General features: G+C 41.5%; 1 protein-coding gene across 1 annotated transcript in view; it reads left to right on the top strand.

Moving 5' to 3' along the window:
* Positions 1-83: 83 nt before the first annotated feature.
* Positions 84-26017, top strand: part of LOC145410687 (phytanoyl-CoA dioxygenase, peroxisomal-like) — a 133284-nt gene continuing 107350 nt past the window's right edge. The window contains exons 1-5 of the mRNA XM_080280800.1: positions 84-143; positions 3719-3919; positions 5951-6127; positions 7659-7874; positions 8669-12613. Coding sequence (XP_080136926.1) covers positions 3728-3919; positions 5951-6127; positions 7659-7874; positions 8669-8905 — 822 coding nt within the window. The 5' untranslated portion in view covers positions 84-143; positions 3719-3727 and the 3' untranslated portion in view covers positions 8906-12613. The remainder of the gene's footprint in view (positions 144-3718; positions 3920-5950; positions 6128-7658; positions 7875-8668; positions 12614-26017) is intronic.

Raw genomic sequence — 26017 nt, 5'->3', positions numbered from 1 at the left:
AAGCTTCAGTCAAATAAAAAAGTTTATAAGTAGCCTATAGCATGTGAAGTTTGAAGTACGACAGATGTAGCCTGCTGGTTACACTCCCATCGGGCAGGCTTCACTACCCCAGCGCTCGCATAGGGTGAAGCAGATTTTCCAAGGTAATGTATGAAAACATTGGTGTCAGTGGTAATTTCAGTAATACTTAAGGGGACATACTGTACTACCACTTAAAAAGAAGGAAGAAAAAATACCTTTGATTTGATTCAGTGACTAAAGGTGTAGGCCTACGGAAGTGTTTTTGAGTATGAAGAGGATCTATCATTAAACAAGAAAAATATGATTACATAAGGGATAGCATAGAATAGATTTGTAGTTTTCTGCAGTTTTTCCATTACCTTAGCTCTTCATGGGATTCTTTGAGTATTACCTGAGAGCTTTTTCATTTCAGTTTTTTTTTTTTTTTTTGTATTATCTTAAAAATTGTGAAAAATGTTTAAAAAGCAGTGTTTATTAGCAGCCCCTAGCGACATTTAACATGGACAGATGCCATCTTGTGGTGAGTGAAGACAGGCAGATGTCATCTTAGAATGCCATCCATCCATCCATTGCCAGACGCCATGTATCCCACACGGGGTGGCCAAGGGCTTAGAGTTAATTGTTTTACAGGGAGGGGCACTAATCCTCCACCAACCCCACTGGACACGTAGGGATGCCAACAGCATCTGGTGTTTTTGAACAAAATTACCCATCAGTCCCTGTTAATCCAAACTTAAATTATCATAATTTAACACAACCTAATTTAATGGGTTTTAGACTAACAACCAAAATTAACCTAACCTAACCTGTTCCTTGTGTAATACTGTTTTCCTTGTTTATTGATGGATCCTCTTCATGCTCTGAAATGCACTTCTGTACACCTATGCAAAGTCACAGAATTGATTCAAAGGAAGGTAGAAAACTCATATTTTTATTTTCGAGATGATCCTGTGTCTCCTTAAGGATTACCTGTCTGGTTGATGTCCATATAGTTATTTTCAGTGAATACAGACAGTACCAGTACTTCAAAAGAGGTGCCACACTCTCACAGGCATCCCTCACTATCCCTAAAATAGTTGGAGTTGCAACCCCAGGCCCATCTGAATGTGATCCTGGTGGGTTGCAGGCCAAAACTGCCCTCTACAGTCCATAGGGAAGAGATTGAGAGATGTTTTTACAGTACAGGTACACCAGTAATGTGGCATCTCCACAGCTGACCATTTCAATGCCAGCATAGGAAGACAACCCTCTCCAGCACCGTCTTAGTGTAGCTGATGTTTAAAACGGGGGCACGGTAGCTCAGTGGTAGAGCATCGAGCTCGGGGCTAGGGGGTTATGAGTTCGAGCCGCACCCGGGACTGCCATGCCGGGAGGCGTAGCGCCCTCCTGTTACCTAGCGGGGCTATATGGCCTTAGTTGCCTAGCTCGGGGAATTCATTTTCCATTTAATGTTTAAAACTGACGCCAGTAGTGAGAGTTAGTATTGGCTTCCTTGTAACATGTTTGTTATGTTGATAGTGTTTTTATTTCATTCATTGTTTTTTTTTTGGTGAATATTGCGGAAGAGACCAATCTCCTTAAGAGTGCCATATTGCAGAATTGTCCAGAGGGTACTGTATGTAATGTATGTCAGTATTGGTAACAGCATTGATTCCTGTAGTAAAGATAAAAGATTGTTTTCACTTTAACTCCTTTGTTTTATAGACAATGTTTTGTTCTTAGTACTGCCTGTTGATTTTATTCAGCTTAGGGAAGGCCTCAGTACAGTATTTCCCATATTAAAGTCTCATATTAGGCCAGTCTCCATATGTACCAGTACCCTGATTTCTTGCGTTCCTCATGCTTGATTACCATGGTATGTTCATTTACATTTTTAGTACAGTACTGTATATATGCAGTATTTTACTTCACTCCCGCAACGTTATGCCATACTGTGGCTACGGTGTACTGTACCACAATGGAAACTATATTTTTTTGTTTATACTGAATAATTTGGAACTTCCAAAATAAAGTGTTATAAGGACAGAAGAGGAAAATTGTAAGTATCCAAGGCCTCTGGAAGTGACAGAGATAGAAACAATACCAGTGTTCATCAGCCACTGGTTAACAGGTATTAGTTGCAGTGCCATATGATACACAAGCCATACACAACTGTTTAAGGGATAATACTGAATGCAGTAAATGATTTTGTTCAGCTTTTAGAGAATGGGTTGTTGCCAGTGATGATGTAGAGTTTGTTACTTCTAAGAACCATCCTCCATTCAAGGGATTGGAAGGGATGTATGTGAAGGAGTATATCCATTTGTAGCAACAGTAAAGGGGTTATTGGTATATAGCAGTAATTTTCTTTTATATCTCATGGTAATTCTTAACCTTTTACGGGGCAAGTAGCCAACTAGTTATGGTAACTAGTGTGTATAGAAACTAGGGTTACTCATATGTTGTAAAACTCTGATCAAGAAAGATCCACTTAAAAGATTCATCCTGATGATTATTACCCCAATATTGTAATGTAACTACCTGTACTGTACAAGCATGATATACTGTTGTTTAGAAAAAGCTTTTTATGTAATAGTGCTACATTATAGACAAATATGGCATCCTTTGTAAGGAGTGGTGAGCTATCCAGAACCAGGTGGACCAGTTCGCATACACCAAAGATGACCAGTCCACATACACCAGAGACTCCTCCTGTAATTCTAACACTTATCTCTTGTCCTTATCATTATCTGAGAGGACTGTGACCTTGCCAGTGTGAAATATCAGACATGGGAACTACTTTTCTCCCTCATCAACATTAGATGATATGGCCATCTTCTTGTTTCTGTGGACATATCATGTAAAGACAGAAGTATGGAAGACAGATATAGGTTTCAAGGCCAGTTAAATATATACTGGTAATAGTGAGCATTAGATGAGATTATTTGATGGGAGATTTAAATGGAAAATTACACAGGTCTTGTTCCTGTTGCTGATATATGGTATTTGATTGTTTTAGTGTGCCATGGGAAAGTGATGAGCAGTGACCAAAAAATATACTGTTACGTATAAATACCTGTATACTATACATGGAAGAGAAGTTAACTCACTCTGTGCTTGCAAAGATTGAGTTTGAGTACAGTATTAATATTGTAAGGGCTAATAGAGGATGATGTGAAAATCTGTCTGATTGTTATGACCGTTGTAAGCATGGTAAAAATTAAAACACCTTGAAGAAATATTGGTAGGAATACTCAAGAGTGAAAGAAGTCTGAAAAGGCTGAGAATAAGAAAATGGTACATGAATATGACCAGAAGGTACTGAAGGTAGGGCTAGTGAATAGAGACTGAATGGATTTTGAGCATTTGCAGAGTGTGTACAGAGATTGTTTGGTCAGGAATGCTTAATGTATGTGTGGTGTTGCAAGGTTGTTACCTAGTAAGAAAGGACCAGCTTAGTGGGTTGTGTTGAATCAAAGGGCACTCCCAGAGAATTTAATGGATCTTGGCCTGGGAGAAGTTATTTTAACCTTTCATGCCCCCGTTATGAGTATTGGGGCCCAGGGCAACGCTGTTCACATCACACATATAAGGCAAGAGTGAGCAGTTGCCTTCTCCTTAGTGACATTGTGTAAAGAATAGGCATCAACCACACTTTGGATTAAAATCCATATTATGCCAAGGCAATTTCTAAAATTGTATCTTAAAATATCCTCAGATCAACAGCATGAAGCTACTGACAAAAGAGCAGAAGAAGTTTTATGATGATAATGGGTTCGTGATGCTTGACCTTTTGAGCAAGGAGGAGGTGGAGGAGCTTTCCCAGGACTATGACCGGATATTTACAACCATGGGAAAGTGTAACACTGAGGCCACCTGGCGTGGCACCTGGGAGAATGAAGAAAAGAAGAAGAAAATGGTAAGGGCTGCAGTGAGGAAGATCAGATGGATTATTGGTGAGATTATCAGTAGTACAGTTTGTATACCAAAGGCTTTTCTGTAATATTCTGTAAGTTCTCTGTGTAAGTCAGGTTCTCAGCATTCTATTTCACACTCTACAACTCACTAGGAGTGAGCAGGCTGTAGGATTTCTCCGTGTGGGTAATGGTGATGATGATGTTTTAATGAACAGTGTTGTAATGGCAACCAGGAGTGGTAAAGAAAGCATTTTCAGGGCTAACTATAGTATTGTTACAAAAACTTTTTAAGGCCAAATATGATATTATTTTCATTTGCTGTGAGCTTATAGATTTACTAGAGTCTCCCACTGTGAAGTGGGGTTGCACAACTTTGCTATGCTTGTTTGCTATGGAATCCAGTATCTTAGAGAAAAACTGCCTTTTGTAGTTCTGTTGTTACTTTTCAGAGCTGATTTGCCATATGTCTATTGTGTTACATTTGACTTACCATTTGCATGTTATAGTTCTGTTGTTACTGATAGTGCTGAATTGCCTTTTTTTTTTTTTTTTTTGCCTATGGGTAACTCTACACTTAGTGGCAAGCCAAGTGGTTTTCTGTACACCAGGAAACCATTTACTATGCTGGGTGGTAACCATATAACCAAATTTTGGCACCTGGTGGTTTAGTGGGTACCGGTAATTAAGGCACTCCAGTCGGATTGAGCCTGTGTAGGTATATATCCAGGGGGTAATTAGGGTTTATTGCTCATGTAATGCCACTCAGGGATGAGTGAGGCTGGTCACTCTCATCTTAATTGTCAGGACCAACTTGCCTAGTCCTGGGCACCTATCTTCCTCGTGGGACAACGTAGGTTTGGATGATGGATGGGTGGATTGATTATTAATAATACTTTAATGTTGTTACAGCTCTGCTTTTCTAAAAAAATCTGTGATGTTTTGGATACATCCCTGACATAATGAAATCTACCTGTATGTAGCCTAAGTTTTCTTGGTCTTGCTTCGCTATGTATCTACTGGATAGCTAATTAGGAAAGTACTGATGCAAATGGAGTAGATTTGACATCATAGACAGTTGGTACTGGTGTCTCATCTGAATGTGAATTTTGTGAGTGCAGGCTGAAACTGCCTTTTTTGGCAGTCCGCCATCCTCCTCACAAATGAAAGGGAAGGATCTGAGGAGTGTTTGGATAACCGGACAGTGTAGCCACCTGATTGCATTGGTATCCACCACGGGAAAGCATCCCTCACCAACACCTAACCATATAGTAACCAGTAAATGAATGCCTGTTGGTTTGTGACTAGTTTTAACTTCCTCCAACCAGATGTGGCCCATAATGTTGCATTGCAGAGGATGGTTACAATTTATTGTTCACATAATGCCCCAATGGTCATGATTTCAGAGACAGTACAGGACTGAATTATGAATGGAATTTTTTCATGTAGAGAACTTCATGTACCATACACTAGAGAACTTAAGCAGCTGTGCCTTTCCAGAAGAGAATTGGATCCACACCTTTGCAGGTGTCTTTGATGTGTGTTAGTGGAGTTGGTGAAGACTGTATCTAACCTATCCATTGTGAAAAGTTTCTCTTGAGGTGAATAAAGTTATTTAGAGTTAGCAAGAGCTAAATAAACTTGACATTTTAACTCATTGGAATTAAAGCAGAAAATTCAGCAGCTCTAACTCTCCACATACTGTATGTCCCCTACTGTCCCACCAAGAGTGTGTTTCTTTCAGTCATTCAGTCAATCAATCCATCATTTAAACCATCCATAAATCAATCAGTTTATCAGTTAATTCACCCATCAGTCAGGTAGTCCAACAGTCAGTCAGTTAATTCATCAGTCAGTTGCTCCAACAGTTAATTCATTCATCAGTGTCATTCAGTTAGTCCTTCAGTTAATCCATCCCTCAGATCATCACTCCATCAGATGATCCATCCATCCATCAGTCAGTCACTCAGTCCATCCCACAGTTAATCTATCAGTCATCTGTCCATTTGTCACTTATCCAGTGAATCTGTCCACAGGAGGTGAAATCAATCCATGCACTGCAAATGTACTCAGGTGCATTCACTCGACTGTTGATGAACCCCAAGGTGCTGGATGCCTGTGAAGACATCATGGAGACACCAGACATCCTGCTCCACCACACCAAGGCTCACATCAAGCCTCCTGGAACCGGATCGCCCTTCCCTATGCACCAGGTCAGAAATATTTGATGTGAGAGGGTGCTTGATGATCTGGTGGGTTAAGGTTCTGCAACAAGATGTAGCCTACCCCAAAAGGGTTTTAGTCCATGGGAAAGTTACGGTTTATTGCTTCCACCCCTTTCAGGGATGAACAGTGCTAGAGAAGTATAACCTCATTTGGTGGCACCAGGATAATGGGACACCTGGGCTGCATGGTTATACAAATATCCCATAGCTCCTTCCCTCTCCCTCAAAAGGAGGATGGTGGAATGCAGGAGAAGAGCAGCTTCAACTTGTCCTCCAGGTTCATAGTCATTTGAGCATAAAGCCATGCTCGCTCAGGACGAGTGCTGTGGGGTATATAGCTTTCCTAGCCTTCCAACTCCACTTACAAGGGTCCCCCTGTACAAGCCCCCATGCAGAGACTCTTCCCCTCTAAGCATCTTGCGGCAGGAACAATCTACACATCAACAGTAATAACAAAAAGGTGAACAGCTGATTATTATGCTATAAATATTTGGAAATGGACCTAGACCTGGTCCTCTGTGCTTCTGATGGGGCAGTGTAGGATTAGATGGTAGATAATAATGACAATAACGATACTGTACTATAATAATAGTAATAATAATGATAATAATAATAATAATAACAACAACAATAATAAAAATAATCCCTTTCCTCTCTTCCATTCTTCCTCTTCTGTCTTTCAGTGTAGGATTAGATGGTAGATAATAATGACAATAACGATACTGTACTATAATAATAGTAATAATAATGATAATAATAATAATAATAATAATAATAATAACAACAACAACAACAATAATAAAAATAATCCCTTTCCTCTCTTCCATTCTTCCTCTTCTGTCTTTCTTTTCTTCATTCTTTCCTCTTTCTTCTGCCCTCGGGTGAATTTATACTCCCTCTTCTGTCTTTCTTTCCTTCATTCTTTCCTTTTCCTTCTGCCTATGGATGACTCTACACAGAGTGACAAGCCAAATGGTTTCCTGTACACCAGGAAACCATTTACAATGCTGGGTGGTAACCATATAGCCAAATTATTGTGCCTGGTGGTTTAGTGGGTAACTAAGGTGCTCCAGTCGGATTGAACCTGTGTGGATTTAAATCCAAGGGGTGGTTGGAGTTTTTTGCTCTCGTAATGCCACTCTGGGATGAGTGAGGCTGGTCACTCTCATCCTGAATGTTTGGACCAAATTGCCTACCTTCGGGTTCCTACATTCCCCTATGGGTTGACACAGGATTGGATGACGATGATGATAATAATAATAATAATACAGTAATAATAATCATCATCATCATCATCATCCAGACCTCCTTTCTCACTCTAGGGCAGGGTGAGGAGTAGCTCATCCAGACAGCTCAGATTTGCCACACTTCCTTCACACACCATTCTAGCCCCCAAAATCCTGGCTCCATCTGATACGCCAAAAACATTCACCACGTACTGTAGCTTCACATAAATGTATCCGATAGAGTCAATAATAATAATGATAATAATAACAGTAATAATTTTTTTCGCCCTCAGGACTACCATTACTTTCCATTTGAGAAGGACTCGATGATTGCTGTGTTTTTGAGCCTGGATGATGCTGACCCAGAGAATGGTGGTCTGTGTATTTACCCTGGGTCTCACAAACTAGGGCCGCAGAAGGACGTCAGTGATGCACCGGGCTACCATTACTTGGACCAGAAGGAGTTCCCCATTGAGGATGCTACACCACTCACACTGAAGAAAGGACAGGTTAGACAAGATGGGTTGCCATCATTATTGTCAGTGGCTAACACACGAGAATTGAGATGCATAATACTGTATATGGACCACTGTGCATCTATCAGATTTTTCAGATAAGCATTGTTTAATCAAGATTTTTTGCATTTATAATGATTGCAGTGTCATCTAAGGGAAAAAAGTCCAGTAAGTTTGAAATATCAGATAAAAGCAAAATTCTGATATGCTGAAATGTTGCCCAACTTTTCAGTGCAATATTTCTGTATTATCTATTTTGCACAGGTGTACAGATAGTCCGTGTTAATGGTCTTGTTGTGTTCCAGAATGTCACAGCTTTTTTCCATATGTCTGGCAGATACAGACAATGAGGCTTCATAGGTAAGAATGGAATTTTGATAGGCAGTTTTTTTCTAAATTACTGTGGGATGGGCTTAGTAGCAAAAAAGAGGCATCAGGCAGTTTTTCTTGATAGACAGTTTTTCTCTAAATTAATGTTGGCTTAAGAGCTAAAAAGGATGTCAGGCAATTTTTCTCGATAGACAATTTTTCTCTAAATTACTGTTGGCCAAATAGCAAAAAAGGAAGTTAGGCAATTTTTATCTTGGTCAGCCCTCCAATCTAACTGCTCGTGGCCATCACCCTCCATTCTGGCTGCACTTGGCCATCACCCTCCATTCTGGCTGCACTTGGCCATCACCCTCCATTCTGGCTGCACTTGGCCATCACTTGAGCATAGACTGAGGGATTAGGAATCTTTACCAGGCCAGAGTAAATGTGCTGTAGTTGCTTACTTTTCCTTGCATCAGATTGTGGTGTTCTCGTACCTGCTGGTCCACGGGTCATACAACAACACCAGCACTAATCGTCCGCGCCGCATGTTCCTGACGCAGCTCATGTCTGCACATGACACACCCCTGGCCTCCTTTCACATCTCCGAGTGCCAGGGCATGGTGCTGCGGGGACACTGCTTTAAAAGGGATGCAGACATCAAGAAAAGGCACCTTCAGTTCATTGACTTGGAGAAAAAGCAGAACACTATGTGATGTTCTAATCATTGGTGGGTTTTGTGGTGCAGAGAGGGACTGACTTCACCATCTTTGGCATCAGTAGACATCAACACATCATCACCTTTATCATCATCTTGATCTTATTTCCCACCCAAGGATGAGTGAAATATGAAAAGTCAGGATGGTAATGATGTCTACTGATGTCGGAGCTTTTGGCATTATCTCCTTGTTTATGATGAGAATTTTCACTTTAATCTTGTAACTTCAGACAGTTTTATTCAGGTTAGAAGACATGCTCTAGGAGTGAAGTTGGTGAAGGCTGTATCAAACTTCAGCATTTCAAAATTTATTTTCTTCCTCCAGACAATTTTGATACACCTACAGGAGATTTCACATAGTGAAAGGATAAATGAATCTTATACTGTATATTCTTATGCTCCTCGTGGGGCAACATAGAATTGGACGATGGATGGATGGATACATTGTATCTAATCTCTCCAGTTTGAAACCTTCCTCCAAAGGTAAACAAAATCATCTGTATGTTGAAAGTTTTAGATAAAGAATGCATCACAGGAATGAAGGGGTTAAACATTGGTTCTAGACAGCATGTGGTTTGGATATTAAAAGTGTCAAGAAACATAATCTCATTAATATGGTGGATGGGATTGAGTAATTCTGAAGTGAGTTAGAGGTTTCAGTACTTTGGAGTTAACCTAGATAATGCTGGGTAAAGTTTGGTATAGAGTCATTTAGTGAAACATGGCCTCATACTTACCAGTAAATATAGTATAAAGATGTTTCTATCCATCTGTCCATCCGTTCATCATCCACTCCGTTACTGCCCCATTAGGAGTTTAAAGAGGATCGGGGCTGGGCTTGGCTACTTAGTCCTGTGATTTAAGGTTAGTGACCAGTTGGTCATCCCTGAGTGGCATTATTTGAGTATATGAACCCCAGGCATCCGTTAGATATAAAACCATATATGGGCCATATCCAGTTGAGTGCCTTAACCTGCCACACCATCAGGCATCAGTGGTATTGTCACTCTCATAAAACCTTTGTGGTATTCACAAAGTTAGTCCATCAATTCAAAGGGCAGCTGGAATAGTCCTGGTAATTTAGCTCTCCTTATTTTATTTGGCAAAGAATTGTTAGACTAGTTGTTAGGAAATGGGTGCTTTTAAGCCGAAGAATCAGTACTCACTGCACTTCTTTTGGTTTTGTCACTGAGTATTTTTTTTCAAACTGGATATATAGCTTTGTGGTTGTGTGCATTTTACTCCATATAGATAATATCTTCAATTTATGAGTACCATTTACAATATGTTTTCTTTCGCTTATTAGCTTTTGTGCCAACGATATAGGTTTGTTATGTACAATACTTTACTGTTATATAGTACTTCAGCTTGCTTATTCATCTCTTTAGAAAAAAAAGGTATATTATGTGCAGGATATATAATAAGGCAGCATCGACACACTAAAGAAAGAAGAATGTATTACAGTCATCCCTTAACATCCGCGTTAACATACAGTACAGAGTTTTCAATATCTGCAGGTGGATATAAAAAAACGGTTTTAAATATCCGCAGGTGGATACATTACCGGGGCTGGATTTACTAAAGCATTTTATCTCGTTGAACTCTGCTGACACTGTTCACTGCAAATATAATATTATCCCAGGCACAGTTCATGGCTATTTTAGTGATGGCATTATTCAGTGAATCAAATATAACACTCATCCTTTTGGCCACTTCATTTATTTATGCCATTACTTCATCGGGGGAAAAGTTAGGACAGGGTGGGATTATTTCTTTTCATCCATGTACCCTCGATGAGCTGGTCAGAACCGGTTTGCTGCTCTCTCTCTCTCTCTCTCTCTCTCTCATACCCCTCGATGAGCTTGTCTAAACCGATTTGCTGCCCTCCCCTCTCTCTCTCTCTCTCTCTCTTGTAAGTAATACGAAGCAATGCGCACTGAAATCATACAAGAGTGGCTGATAGTTATTTTATATTATATTGTGAATTGCTGTGATAAAATATAAGTGATTTAGCGATATTTTTGCGATAATCAGAGAAGTCATGATGCTAAGCGCATTAGCTAACAAACATTTTTGCAGTGGCAAACTGTACACCAGTGCTATGAAATGACTCATGACATTACATCAGTAAGCTTTATAAAGTACGTGGTAATAAAAGTCATTCATGAAGTTTGATAAAGTTTGTAATGATTTTCCTCACATCATTACTGTTTTACTAAAGTCAGACGTAAACACTGGAATATCGTAACGGAATCATAGGAAACTGGCTAGAGATGTTTTATTTTTATTATTATTGCAATTACTGTAATGAGGTAATGTGGCTGTAACCCTAGTTTGTATGGAAAAATCTTGTGGTTTGGTGGAAATTTCCACCTTCCTGGGCTATTTCTTGCATCAGTCAAAACACACCTTGTATTCTCTCAAATCGTTCTCTGTGCTTGGAGTGCCTACGGACATGCAGTTTGTTGTCAATGATAGTAGAAAGATTGATGTTTGTCTGACAAAAATTTTTAGCTCTCAAGTGGGTTAAAGCACAAGTTGAAAACACACAATTTTTTTCCTATTTCTCCGCAGTGAGCACAGTCAGTACGTTATTGTCACAGCCGCTGCGTCCAAAGGGTTAAGGGGGGCAGCAGATATCTGCGGATTTTTAACGTAAGTGGGTGTCTCTGCTACCTAACCCCCGTGAATGTTAAGGGAGCACTGTATGTGCAATATAGGTATTGTTGAGTGCAACACAGACAAATGCTGTTCATGTATATTATGAGACTTGTACAAATATTAGTACAAATTAGTCTTTTCAGATGGACATCCTAAAACTGTACTACTATACACGAAGTGTACCAGGAATACTGTGCCATAAATTTTTCCTTCAGATTGTATATAACAACCTTGTGTAGCGTTTTCAGATTGCCTTACTTTAATTTCTACCTGTAGCTAGAGATATCCAATTACAGCGCTAGGTGGTAACCATATAACCAAACCATACATGCTCCCTACATGTCAATGAGTGGGTTGGTGGAGGGTTAGTGCCTCTCCCCGTAAAACAACTAACTCAGAGTCAAGTGGCCACCCCTTATGGGATTATGGCGTCTGGCAATAGATACATAGATAGCTAAAGATAGGTTTTATATTCTTTTTGCTCCTGATGGGTCATTAAGTACTTTCAGGAAGGAGGCTGTAACCTCAGCTCACCTTCACACACAATTGCAGGGAAATGAGAAATTCATCTTGATTGGCACAAAACACAGTTGAGGAGAAATGTACTCTGACTATTGTGCTTTTGTACATATTCTGAAGCTCTCCTTAAAGTTTCTTAAAAGTGGAGAAATGGAGGTATGAGTCACCTCAGCTACTCACTAATGGTGACATCAGAGTGAGCCCCCACTTCCTTTCTTTACATAGTTAAAAAGTATCCATCCATCCATCATCCAATCCTACATTGTCTCATGAGGAGCGTAGGATCCCGGGGCTAGGCAATTTGGACCTGATGTTTAAGATAAAGTAAATAAAAAATAAACTGTGACAAGCAACCCAGTAATAAATTGCATGGGTAAGTGTGTAATCCTCTGTAGGTTTTTACTCTCACCTGATGGGGAACTGCTACTTCTCCATATCAAATACAGAGCTTTTATTGAGATGGGTAGTAAAAGAAATTATGTTTGGATATCCAGTAGTGTTATCAATTGCTGCATTTAAATAACAAGTAATCTGTCAGCTACAGTCAAACTAACTATAGGAACAGAGTGCAGGTGCTCTTAAAGTAGTGCCTTGATACTCCCAGGTGGTATCAAAATGGGTTCTTGTGGGTATCCAGAAAAGCATCCTGGAAAAAAAAAAAAAATGCCGTTTGTGTAGCCTATGGTAACTCTGCATAGCCATTCTCTTTTCTCATTTTGCAGGGAACTGAAAGTGATAAGTATAATAATATTAGAGAGGGGGTACCAGGTTGACATGGAGTTGAACTTTTGGGTATCAGGGCCAAAAAAGGTTAAGAACTGCTGAGTTGGTGCATTATGCAGGGTATTCACAGTCAAACTCCTAGATATCCTCAGACAAGTAATGAAAATGCCTTTTCACTCTTCACATAATCCAGTTCGGGGTTTTGACGACACATGAGGATATTAGCACACAAGGTGTTCCCAGATGATTGCCCAGCAACAAACCAGATGCAGACAAGGCTAGATGAGCCAGTTGACTCCTTCAAGGCTGACCCTTATGTAGTAAATTCCAGTGCTATCACAGTTACTTGGAGGTTTAAAACTTCATATTAAAAACAGTGAAGGTGCAGTGCCTTTTCTTCTCGGCTGCTAGCTCCATTGTGACAAATCTCTCACTTCCCTGCTCTTATGTGTCATGGGAGTGGAAAGTCTTGATTCTCCTTACTGAAAGTCACTTCACTTCTTAATAGAAGAAACATCAGTTTTATGTTTTATCATTGTTGAAAGGTAAGGGTTTTATAGTACTTAAAGCAATTAGAGAAAAGTGATATTTCTGACTCGCAGAGTAAGGTTCCAGTTATTCATTTGCCATACCATATGTCTGTGCAGCGTGTTAACTATTACCTAAATTTTTTTTGTACAGAGTATCATTTGTCTTCCTCTCTGGCTTTTTTTTTTTTTTTTATTATATTTTTTTAATTTTTTTTATTCCTGAAAGTTAAAGGTTTCATATTATTTGAAGCTCTCAGAGAAAATGGCTGGACTGACACTGAGATTGGGGTTCCAGTTATGCATATGCAATACCGAATGTCCAGATAGTGATTATGGTACATAATTATTATTTCTTTCTGACTTGTTTTTACAATACAGGTACTATAGTCGTGGCGCACGGCTCTGAGGTTGTCATTATTGTACCCTGGCAACTTACCACTCAAAAATATGTCCAATTTCGTATCATATTATACGCGAATCATATTATTATGCACGAATATATTGTACACGAATATTATTTTACATGAACATATTATACAGGAATCCACGTTTCTCATATTACTGTATACACAAAATCAGACGTACTTTTGAGCGGTAGGTTGCCAGGGCACGATAATAACAACCTCAGAGTCGCGCGCCGAGACTATAGTAGTTGATCACTGTGCATCCTTACCAGATTGTTTTATTGTAATCAGCTAAACATCATATGCATTTTTTTTTTTTTTTTTTTTTTTTTTTTTTTTCAGAATGCAAGTTTTTGTCTGTGTACTGTACTTTAATTAATTATTTTTCTAACCAGTTCCATTTTGTTAATGTAGAACAGGCTGCACAGGTTAGTTTGATTTTGAAATGCAGTACTGTATTTAAAATTCTAGAAACCAAATGATCCAGGAAGCAGACATAAAGAACCATTGTTCAGGCAGTTGGAGTTCTGCTGTATTAGAAATGTAACATGAGAGTGGAATATGGCTTTGATAAGGGAAAGCAATAAAAGGATTTCAGAATTTTGTATTTCTCTTGACAGCAAAGTGAGCTTTGAAGTCTCTTGGTTGCAGGTATCGAGTGAGAGGAGTACTTGGGATGCGGATAAGGGAGATCAGTACAGTACAGTATATGAGAGATACAGTGCAGAAAGGTGTATGCAAGTGAGGTAAGAGTAGAGGTTTTAGAGCAAATGTTTAGTAGAGTATATAGCCACCATTATGTAGTAATTAACGTTTTACTCTAGCAGCCTATAATAGCCATCTGTCCATCTTGAATGCTGAGTTGTAACAAGAGAGTAACACTAGAATATGATATTAGGAAGAAGTTCTTTGGAGAGGATTCAGATCCTTAGAATTCTTTTTTTCTGCCACTGTGTTAAGTGAAATAAGCTGCAAAAATGGAAAAAAATTTGTGCCAAGTTAAAGTGAGAGGACTTGAACATCATCTTATATGTTGTGGAATGAAAGTTATATTTCATAATTGTTGGAATTTAACTTAATTTACAATTGTTTTCTGACCTGACTGGGTAGGTGTGACCTGAGCTGTTGATATCTCCCTGTCAGTTTTGTTGCATTGTAGGTTGTATTTTATTAGTTGATCTGATCTATGTTGAATGAGAAGTACTTTCAGATATGGTGAGTTAAATTATTGCCTTTGCCACATTTCCCATATTACTGAATATTTTTTCTCAGAAGATTCAGAATATTTATCTTACCAGGTAATATTTTGTTCTGTACCTTGATCTGTCTACTGCTGTACACAGTTTGAAACTAAAATGTTCTTTCTTTTTACATTTCTTGGCATACTGTACACAGGATACTGGGATGGGGGATGAATAAAGTAGATGAGGTAGTTAAATGAAAGGAATATTCATTGCCTGGAAAAAGAGTGGCATGAAGGAGATGTGTTTTGCTGGTAGGTTTAGAGTCAAAAAGGAAGTATACTATATGGAACTGAAAATTGCTTTTTTTTTTTTTTTTTTATAGCCTAAATAACTCAGGCTACTAAATTGCTAATTATCCATTTGGTAATATGATTACCATCCATTGTACTAAATGGTTTACGAGCAACAAGAAACCATTTTGCTTGTCACAGTGTACTCACACAAAAGTGAGTACATCCACTTATGTAGAGCTACCATTAGGTTAAGTGACAAGACAAATGTTCCTCATAGCCCAGAAAACCATTACATACAGTAATACCCCATTATAGGATACGCCTATATGCGATACCATGGCTTTGCGATGGGGTTACAAATACCACCAAACCCCGTTACCCGATGGCCAAGCCCCCATTAAATGATGGGTCCTACAGTTTCGCATTCACAGGCAATAGGCTGAAATTTTGAATCGTTCGCGTTCCTTTGGCCAGCTGAAACCGCCTGCCTCTCAGGATGTGCAGAAACGCTTGAGCAGGCTCCACGGCCATTGCTCACCCCGCGTTCACCCATATTGTTCTTCTCGCACCGGCCATCTCAGAGTAAGGGTCTCTCTTATGCTCACCCACCACACATCATGTTGCACCATCAACGTTACAGAAGCTGCTATCATAGTGCATCTTAACTGTGTACAAGCAGTCCCGTGAGTAGAACAGTGATACTGTTTGTGTGTGGAGTGCAGTATTGTGTGAATTTTAGTCTAAATACTTTTGATCATGTCTGGTAAGAGTGCTGCATGTTGTGGGGCTAGTGGTGGTGCTAGTGGAGGCCCAAGTTGCAGTGGTAAATGGCCTGCTAATGTTGGTGCTGGTGAAGTTCCCGCTAAGCGTGTGCGTAAGACTGTCTCTGGAAGTAAAGCTAAATATTCTTAAGCACCACAACAAAGCCAAAGATGTGTGTGCTATCGCTTTGGCTCCTTACCTGGCCCAGTCGACTGTCTCCACCGTCATCAAGAAGAAGGAGGCCATTAAGGCTGCTGCTGGGGAGGTTGCAACCTTATCCACCTCCTGCATCACCTGCCAGCGAGAGTCTGCAATGGAGGAGCTGGAGCGGATGCTGCGCACATGGGTGGAGGATCAGAACTGGCCCAAGGCACCCATGAACCTGGCAGTTATTTGCACTAAAGCTCTCTCACTGTGGGAGGAAATGGAGATGAGGCGGGATCTTGATGCTAGCGAGACTTTCAAGGCGAGCCATGGTTGGTTTGACCAGTTCAAGGGGCGAGCTAATCTCCACCATGTGAAGATGTACGGTGAGGTGGCGAGTGCAGATATGGTGGCGGCAGCAGTGTTTCCTAACGAACTGAAACGCACCATCCCGGAGGGTGGCTACAGTGCGAAGCAGGTCTTGAATTTTGACAAGACTGGGCTCTTTTGGAAGAGATTGCCCTCCAATACATATATTGCAACAGAGGAATGGTCTACGCCAGGATTCAAGCCCTCGAAGGACCAGCTGAAACTCCTGCTGGGGGACAATGTCGAGGACGACGTCAAGTTGAAGCCGCTCCTTGTCTGCCGCTCCGAGAACCCCAGGGCTCTGGTGAGGTATGTTAAAGAGAACCTTGGGGTGATCTGGAAGTCAAACAAGAAGGCCTGGCTGACTTCCGATATCTGTTCGTCATATTTCCACTCATACCTCTCTCGTGTGCTGAAGAGTTATGCTTCACGGGAGAATTTGGTGAACAGATTTCTCATGGTGGTAGACAACATGCCCAGCCACCCTCCCATGATGAAGGAATGAGCCAGCAACTTAGAAGTGGTGTTCCTGCCCCCCAATATCACGTCCTTGTTGCAATCAATGGACCAAGAGGTGATCACTGCGTTTAAAGCATATTACCTCCGCTGCACTATGCAGCAGTTGGTGAGGGCCTGTGATAGTGTTGATAGGACAACAGTGCAGCAGTTCTGGAAAGTCTACAATGTACACCACATCTTAGAGAATATCATTGCAGTGTGGCATGAGGTTAGCTAGGCCACCATGAATGGTGTGTTGCGGAAGCTGTGACCAGAGTGCATGCACTCCTTCACCGGCTTCCCTGAGGACATGCAAGCTCTGCCTGTGCAGCGTGTGCGGCAGGACATAGTGCAATTATCACATGAGGCGGGCTTCAGGGAGGTCAATGAGGAGGACATGGAGGAGGTTCTTGAGAGCCACAGGGAGGAGCTCAGCAATGAGGAGCTCCTCTGTATGGAGATCCAGCGGGTGCACCAGGAGGCTGAGGAGAAGAAGGTCATCCCTGAAGCACGAGCTCTCAATATAACAATCCTGAGGGAGATGCTAATGAAGCTGAACGAAATAATTGCACTTATGCACACACACGATCCTCTCCCAGGACGAAGCAGCGATGCAGCTGATCGGCTGGAGGAGGGGATAAAGGTGTACAGGACGATGCTGGAGGAGAAGAGGGTGGCCAGGCAATCTACAATCACTGCCTTCTTCAAACCACGCCAGCAAGTCACAAAGGATCTCCCCAGCCCTCAATGAGCAGAGCATCTCCCCCAGCCTTCAACCAACAGAGCATCTCCCCAGCCTTCAACCAACAGAGCATCTCCCCAGCCTTCAGCCAGCAGAGCATCTCCCCAACCTTCAACCAGCAGAGCATCTCCTCTGCCATCAACCAGCAGAAAAACATCTAGGGTTTCCTCCTGCCGAGGATGTGCTTGGCCCACAGTGCTGGACCTAACCTCTAGCCGATCCCTGTCTCCCGTGTCACCTGTGTCTCCACTAAGGCACTCTGCCACTCCATCGCTGCCTTCCTTGTCCCAGCCTCAATCTTCCTCACCACTTCCGCCACTATCTCTGTCTCCCTCACCATGATGTAAGCTACCACAACAGACTCCATCGCTACCTCATCATTCATCGCAGCGGTCTCCCTCGCCACCTCACCGGTCATCATAGCTGTCTCCCTCACCACCTCCTCTGTCATCGCATTGCACTCCATTGCCACCCCCAGAGCCATCGCATTGCACCTCATCGCCACCGCCTGAGCCATCACATCACACCCCATCGCCACTGCCTGAGCCGTCACATCACATCCCATCGCCATTGTTTGCCTCATCACATCGCACTCCATCACCACCCCCAGAGCCAGTGCATCAGTCTCCCGCAACGACCACCCTACCTCGCCAGGCTTCCCCCCCCTCTGACCCTTCACTAGAGATGAGGTTTGAGGGCTTTGAGGAGGAGGATTAAGCAGTAGGGAGCACCACATGTCCCCTAGCCTCAGGGGGGGAGGGGATAGCAAGGATGATGACCAGGACCGGACATGGACGTACAAGAAATAAGTGATGGGAGGTGTTTGATATTTTCTAACCTATTCCTTATGATTTTCAGGCTTTATTTGTTGGTTTCAGTGAGTTATTGACAGGTGTTAGGCCTAGATTAGCTTCCTTGACAGCTGTTAGACCATTTAGATTGCCTGTAAACTTGTTTATGGCCTCATTTGGTTGGGTTTTGGGCTTGGTTTGGAGGGAAACCCAAGGCTGGTAAGCAGTCCATCTATTTTATATGTTAAAAGTACCCCGATATATGATACCTCGCCTAACGATGGTGTTTTACCTAACCAGTTAGATCGTTAAACAAGGGTATGCCTGTACTTTGAGTGTTAAACATAACCAGATGGATGCCAGGGGGTCCATTGAGTTAAGGTATTCCATTTAGATATGGGTGACAAAAGTTTTACATCCAAGGGATTGTTGGGTTTATTTCTCACATCATACACTCATTTTACTCAGACCTGTCCTAAAATTGCCATTTCTTTATCCTGAATGCTGAGCTGTAACAATAGACTGACACTGGAATATGATGCTGGTCAAATAGAAGTGCTGTGGAGAGGATAGCATTGTCTTTTTCTGCCTCATATTTATGGGACATAAGTGGTACATTGATGAAAATCTGGACCAGGTTAAGGTGAAAGGAGTATGGTGAGGTATTCAAGATGGCTAAGCAAGTGTTAGATGAAAATTGGGACATCTTTAGGACAGTGTGAAATTTGTAGTTGAAATGGGTGTGTGAGTTGCAAAAACCAGGTGCGCATAGAAGGAATATCAGACTGCTGAGTAAGAGGCAAGAATAGCATAGTGTTCGCACTCGTACATTATGACCATAGGGTTTGTAGTTTGAGGCCACACCAGGATAGCTTATTTCTGGTGAGAGATGTAGCAGTCTCTCCAAGGATTTCTCTTTGTTCTGCCGAGCTGTGTGGTCCATTGGTCCCAGCTTCGGGGATTCACCCATTAGATCGCTTGAACATTTAGTGTTAGAGGGATAGGAACTGTAAGGACTTGGGAATGCCAGTAAAGGGCCTGCCATCCCAAGTGAGAATGAAAGTTACAGATCGTAAAATTAGCAAGGTGGCTGTAGTTTTGGGATGGCTAGCATTCAGGACCGTTCCATTACAGGAAACTGCAAAAGAGCTGACTATGGTATTGTTAGATTTTTTTCTCTCTCTCTTTTGAGGGCTACCAATGCAGTGAACCTGTAACTTTCATTGTCTGTTTAGTAGTAGGCTTCACAGTTTTCTTGTGGTTGTTGGTATATTAATAGTTGTGAGAGTTTGATTAATGTTAGTGCTTGAAGTGTAAGTTAATAATACAGTTATTTAAGTACAGTATAGTGTTTGAAGCTTAAGTTATAATACATTTTGTGTGTAAATTGTCATTTTCATACTGGAAATCTTTTGCTTTTAAAAATTATGGTAATTAATGAAAGAGAAAGATTTACCTAGTGATAAAGGTGCACATATTAGTTCTAACAGCCAGCCCCTTCAGTACGATGGCATATGTTCTTATTTTGTTCTTACTACCACTACATGATAATATTCAGATGAAGTCTTTTCAAACTGGAAGGATAGGCACAGCTTTCATTAACCTCGGGATCGTGAGAGGCTTTCTCGTTTTCATTTTTGTTTTTGAAGGCTCCAACATGCTTGCATGCCTTGGCCTTGGTCACCTAACGGCAGCTCTCCACGCTGCATGATCTATTGCAGCCTCCCTGTTCAGTCCCTTAACCCTGAGGTCACACCTAATGATCTCGTCCCGCGTCTTTCTCGGTCTACCCCTCACAACCCCACCCCCAACATTAACACCTCTCACCTTCTGCACCCAGTTATCATCCCCCATCCTTTCCACATACCCAAACCATCTCAGTCTACCTCTCCTCATCACAACACCAATACCCTCCAGTTCCATCCTACCCCTCAGCTCTTCCATCGTAAACCCAGCCCCCCTGGGCCTTGCACGCTGGGACGCACTGCACATCCACTTAATCATTGTCATTTCTGTACGTCTGAGCCTGTGAATATCCTCCTCCATTACTGCCCAGGTTTCACTACCATACAGCATTACACTCCTAACACATGCTGCATACAAAGACCCCTTAGCACATAGGGAGAGTCCTCTCAATGCCAGGAGAGGCAACAGCTCCCTGAACTTCTTCCAGCCACTTCTCACCCTAACAACAGAGCTAGCTCCAGCGCCACCTCCAGCACACAACATGTCTCCCAAATAACAAAACTCTTCCACACACTCAAGAGACTCACCAGTAAGTTCAGTCCTTTCACGCCTGACACTCTCCATCTGCTCTCCCCGAAACACCGCACACATAAAATCAGCATTATTTCGCAGTCAACGTCTGATACCACTACATCTTCTGTGCACCCATTTATCACAAACACTACACAAGATGGAATTACTTCCCACACCCTTGTGGCAAACTGCACATGGCTACTCTCCCTCGTCTTTAACAGTACCGCCACCATCCCTAGATATCATCACTTTTGTTTTATCTGCATTTACCCTTAAGCCCTTATGCCCCATTCTATCTCTCATTTTCCTAATTCTTTCCTCCGCCTCCCTTTCGTTCTCTGCAAACAACACCAAATCATCAGCATACAACATCTCCCACAGGAGTCCGTTTCTGAAGTCCCGTGAAAGGGCTTCAAGTACCATGATATTCGTAAACTGCAAGGGGCTCAAAACTGACCCCCTGATGCACACCAGCATTCATGGAAAACTCATCACTCAAATCTCCATTCACTCTTACCTGGGTGCAAGCACCCACATACTGGCCATAACCACCCCAACCAGCCACTCCTCCAAGCCAAGCTTTCTCATTGCCCACTTTACCACTTCTCTAGGGACTCTGTCAAAGGCCTTTTCCAAATCAACAGAAACAAAATAGAGATTCCTTTTCTTCCCAATATATTTTTCCTGAAGCTGTCAAACAATGAGTATGGCATCAGTGGTCCCCCCCCCACCCTGCCTGGCATAAACCCAAACTGCATCACATCAATATTCACTCTTTCTCTGATCATACCCTCTAGAACTCTCTCCATTACCTTCATTATCTGGTCCAAGAGCTTTATACCTCTATAATTTCCTCTTTCCAGGGCATCACCCTTCCCTTTATACACATTTACAATTACACTCTTCAACCAAGCATCTGGGACAACACATATATAATATTTATCAGGTCAGTGACTAACCTCACCCCTATATCTCCTAAGGTGTTCAACATTTCTGCAGTCTACCCAGACACACCTGCTGCCTTCCCCACCTGCATCCTGCCTATTTCCTCACTCACAGTAGCAGTGTCAATCAATGGCCAAGGGCCAAACACTGGATCCGCTGGTTCCAAACTTTCCCTGTCCCGGTCAAACTCCTCATTCAACAACCGGTTTTAATGCTTCCTCCATGCATCTTTAATATCGCCACTGTTCACCACTACCCTTCCTTCGTCATTCTTCACACACTGCTCACCTTTAATGTCCTGATTATCCCTCTTCATCTGATTTGCCACCTTAAGTATTATATTTTTCCTTTCCCCATGATTTAGGTTATCAAGTAAAAGTCTTTGTTACTCAGACTTCACCCTGTATACCTCTCTTCTAGCCCTATGCTTGGCAGCCAAGTATTCCTCCTTGTTACCACCCTTCTTCCATTCCTGGAAAAGTCTTCTTTTCTCCTTAACTGCAGCTTCTACATCCTCGTCCCACCACCAAGTTACTTTATGTCTTGGTGGGCCTCTAGTCCAACCGCATATTACATTAGTAACTCTCAGAGGTTGTTCTTGAGGGCTCTGTACTGTTGATTAATGCATCTGTCTACCGCTCACTGTTCAGCCACCACTCTCCTCATCTCACTATAGAAGGCATCCCTTACTACTTGGTTTTCCAGCTTCCATATTTTCCTCCTGGGTACATAAGTCCTCTTTTTCATCAATCGTTCCTTAAGCACCGTATCACAAATCAATAGTTTGTTCTGCTGCGCGCACTCCTCACTTCCTATAACTTTAACATCCCTCACTAACCTCCTATCAGCCCTCCTAACCAGAAAATAATCTATCTGACTGCTATTTCCCCCAGACTCATACATAATTAACTTTCTCTTTTCCTAAAATTTGTGTTATACACAATCATGTTTGTTGCCTTCCCAAACTCAAGTATCCTTTCCCCTTCCGCATTCCTTATACCATATGCACATCCCCCATGTGCTCCTTCATAACCATGAGCTGCTTCACCTACATGACCATTTAAGTCCCCTCCCAAAACCATGTCTCATCATCACGCATACCACCTACTACACTTATTAAGTCATCCCAAAATCTATCTTCCTCTATTTCATCCATGCTTGCCTGTGGAGCATATGCTGATGTAATTGCAGTTATCATTCCACCAACGAGAATTTTCACTACCAATATCCTGTCGCTTACTCGCATAACATTCATAATATATTCCACCCATTTCTCCGCAACCATCACACCAACACCCCCATATCTGTTTGTCCCCCCCTGCCAAAACAACTTATAATAACAGTCCACCCCAACAATCTTTCTGGCTGATCCACCCCTGTTCTGGACTTCCTGCAAACATGCCTCATCCACCCACCTCCTACTGAATGCCTCAACGACTTCTCCCACTCTTCCCGTCAAACTTCCCACATTCCATGAATTCACCCCCATCCCCCTGGGCAATTTAATGTCCTCAGGCTTGCTTTGAAACTTATTTTTAGCCATAGTCATTATTAATAAAAGGGGTAGACATACCACAGGCCCCACTCACTGCACAGTCCCAGGTCCAGGCAATGGATCTGGGGCCCCTAGCCCACCAGCTTACTAGTGACTGTGGTAGTGGCCTCGGGGCACCGCGCCAGGACAGCTGCACGCCTTGGCACAGCAACTCTCCCGCCATCATACACCCAATGATAGGGCAGCCTCCTGAGGCATTACTCCCAGGTTCAGGCCCCTCCCTATTGGGCGGAAGCAGCAACCTGGGAACTGCAAAGCCCTGTGCCCTCTGGCACAGGTTCGAGCCCCATCTCGCCCTGGAGCCATGATCTATGCCGGTGGAACCCCCGTCACGCCTTCCCCCAAAAGGCCGCCACTAGATAGAGGGGGCAACATTTTCTGGTCGCATGCCCTTGCTGGCACCAACCCCTGTAACGTAGTGGGATACGTTGTGTGAAATGTAAAGTGCATGTGATGTAGTGCATACGATAGAGAAAATGTTTGGGAGAGTATGCTTGTCGACTCTCCATGTTACTGTCACACTGAAAAGGTCAGCAAAGGGGGATGGTTAGATAGCTAGTGAAACAGGAGCTCCAGCTCTCCCTATCACCAGCATTCCCATTCGCCTTGGGAGTACCCAAGATAAAAAAGAGTTTGGATATGATAGCAAGAATAAAGAAAGTTTTATTTTAAGCACCACCTATTATCCGTAAATACCCTTTCACTGCATTGCCTTTTTTTTTTTTTAACTTAAGATTATTATTTTTGACTTATTAGAAACTTTTAGAACCTGAATATGCTAAATAGCCTGAATTAAACCCTTACTTAATAAAGATATTGCTGGAGAGGGGTGCCTTCATGTGGTGGTACCGATATAACTGGACACTGGAACTGTTTGGTTATATACCATAAACATCCTTCAGCTTTACTCCTGTCCAGTGGAGTTTTGGTGGACAACAGGAGGGCAGCATCAGCCTGCAGTCCACGGGGTCCACAGTTGAGCCTTGGGTTGCAACTACTAGTCTTTAGATATCCCTCTTGAGGAAAAATCGTCAGGTGCCAGTAAGAATATACAGTAATTTTAAAAAACAAATTAGGGTAATTAATATCCATAACGCAGCTCATAAAATTAATTCTTCCATCTGGGTGGCTATTTGCTTCATCCTGATTGGCGGGGGAGAATGTAAACAAACCCAAGGCAGCCAATCACCATGCTCCATGGCTTTCTGCACTTTTGCTTTTCTCCATCTAATTTCATCATGGCCAGCGGGGATTGTCCGTTGCTCTGTATTTGTGAATGTAACGTTTTTGTTGTTGTTTTTGTTTTGTTTACTTAATGGTCTGCTGGTCACAAGTTGAATAATTATATGTTGTGTAAAAATAGATGTTTAAATGTTATATTCAAAATTAATGTTAACCTGTGATTGTGTAATTATCATATTTTGTAGCATTTCATGTATAACTGCGACATAGTTAACAATAGCACATGTACTCTAACATGACAGTGATCCTCTGACTCCCTTCCAGCTCAGTTAATGACCAAGTGTAGTCAGACTGAAGGGGTGATTCAACAAATTACCAAGAAGACTCATTTCTACTCCATAACTAAAGCTCATCATAATTCATGCAACCATGACTCAGTATTCACATTGCAAAATTTGCCCAGTTCTGTCAGTTTGAAGGTATACCGTACACCCATCATACCTCTCGGTTGACCAAATGGTTACTCCAACCTCAAATGAGAAGCAAGCCATAGTCTAGATAGGGCAGTGAGTGAGTGGTTGATGGATGGACAGTTTTACCTTCTTAACTACAGACAAGACATTTTCCAATAAAGTGATTTTGAGGATATTTGTCTTAGCCACTTTGATGAACTGATCAACTTCCATTACGTAATCATTCTCTCTCTCTCTCTCTCTCGAGTCCATGGTGTGCTCATGCAGTTGCAAGCCCCTGGGTGTGGCTGCACTATTAAGCACCTTGTTTACCACTTAAAGAGTTATCTTAGCAATTAAGATAACCTTCTCAGTCACCTGCCACGAACAACGTCCTCACTAACCTGATCATGATTAGGCTTATCACGTATTCCCTCACCTATTAGTATTCAAGCAAAGGAAGATGTGTAGCCAGTTTTAAAAGTTGTTTATATATATATATATATATATATATACTGTATATATATATATATATATATATATATATATATATATATATATATATATATATATATATATATATATATATATATACTGTATATATATATATATATATATATATATATATATATATATATATATATATATATATATATATATATATATATATATATATACTGTATACTGTATATATATATATATATATATATATATATATATATATATATATATATAGTGTCTATATATATACACACAGTACATCATCTTAAATATAAAAAAAATGGTAAATGACACTGGTCATAAACTGGAGTGTTAGACAGTGAAAATGGACAACGGAAAGTTGAGGTTACCAGCCCCAGAGAGTTTGCATGGTGGAGTGGGTACCTCATTTAGTTTTAAGATTTTGTGAGATGTTTTTGAAATGACACGACTCAAAACTCTCACCTAACAATGTCCATGCTACTTAGATGTTACTAGTGCTCTCAGAAATTGGATAGTTTGTTCTTGAAAGGGGAAATTTATTCAAGATGTTCATGTGGCGTCTGACAGCATCCTTGAGATAAGGTATGTCAAGGCCAGGCTTGTATATACCAAGA

The sequence above is a fragment of the Coenobita brevimanus genome, chromosome 86 (genome assembly GCF_032717465.1).
Source record: "Coenobita brevimanus isolate Jiangsu-jjx chromosome 86, ASM3271746v2, whole genome shotgun sequence".
NCBI lineage: Eukaryota > Metazoa > Arthropoda > Malacostraca > Decapoda > Coenobitidae > Coenobita > Coenobita brevimanus.
This window is presented reverse-complemented; position numbering and strand designations above follow the sequence as displayed.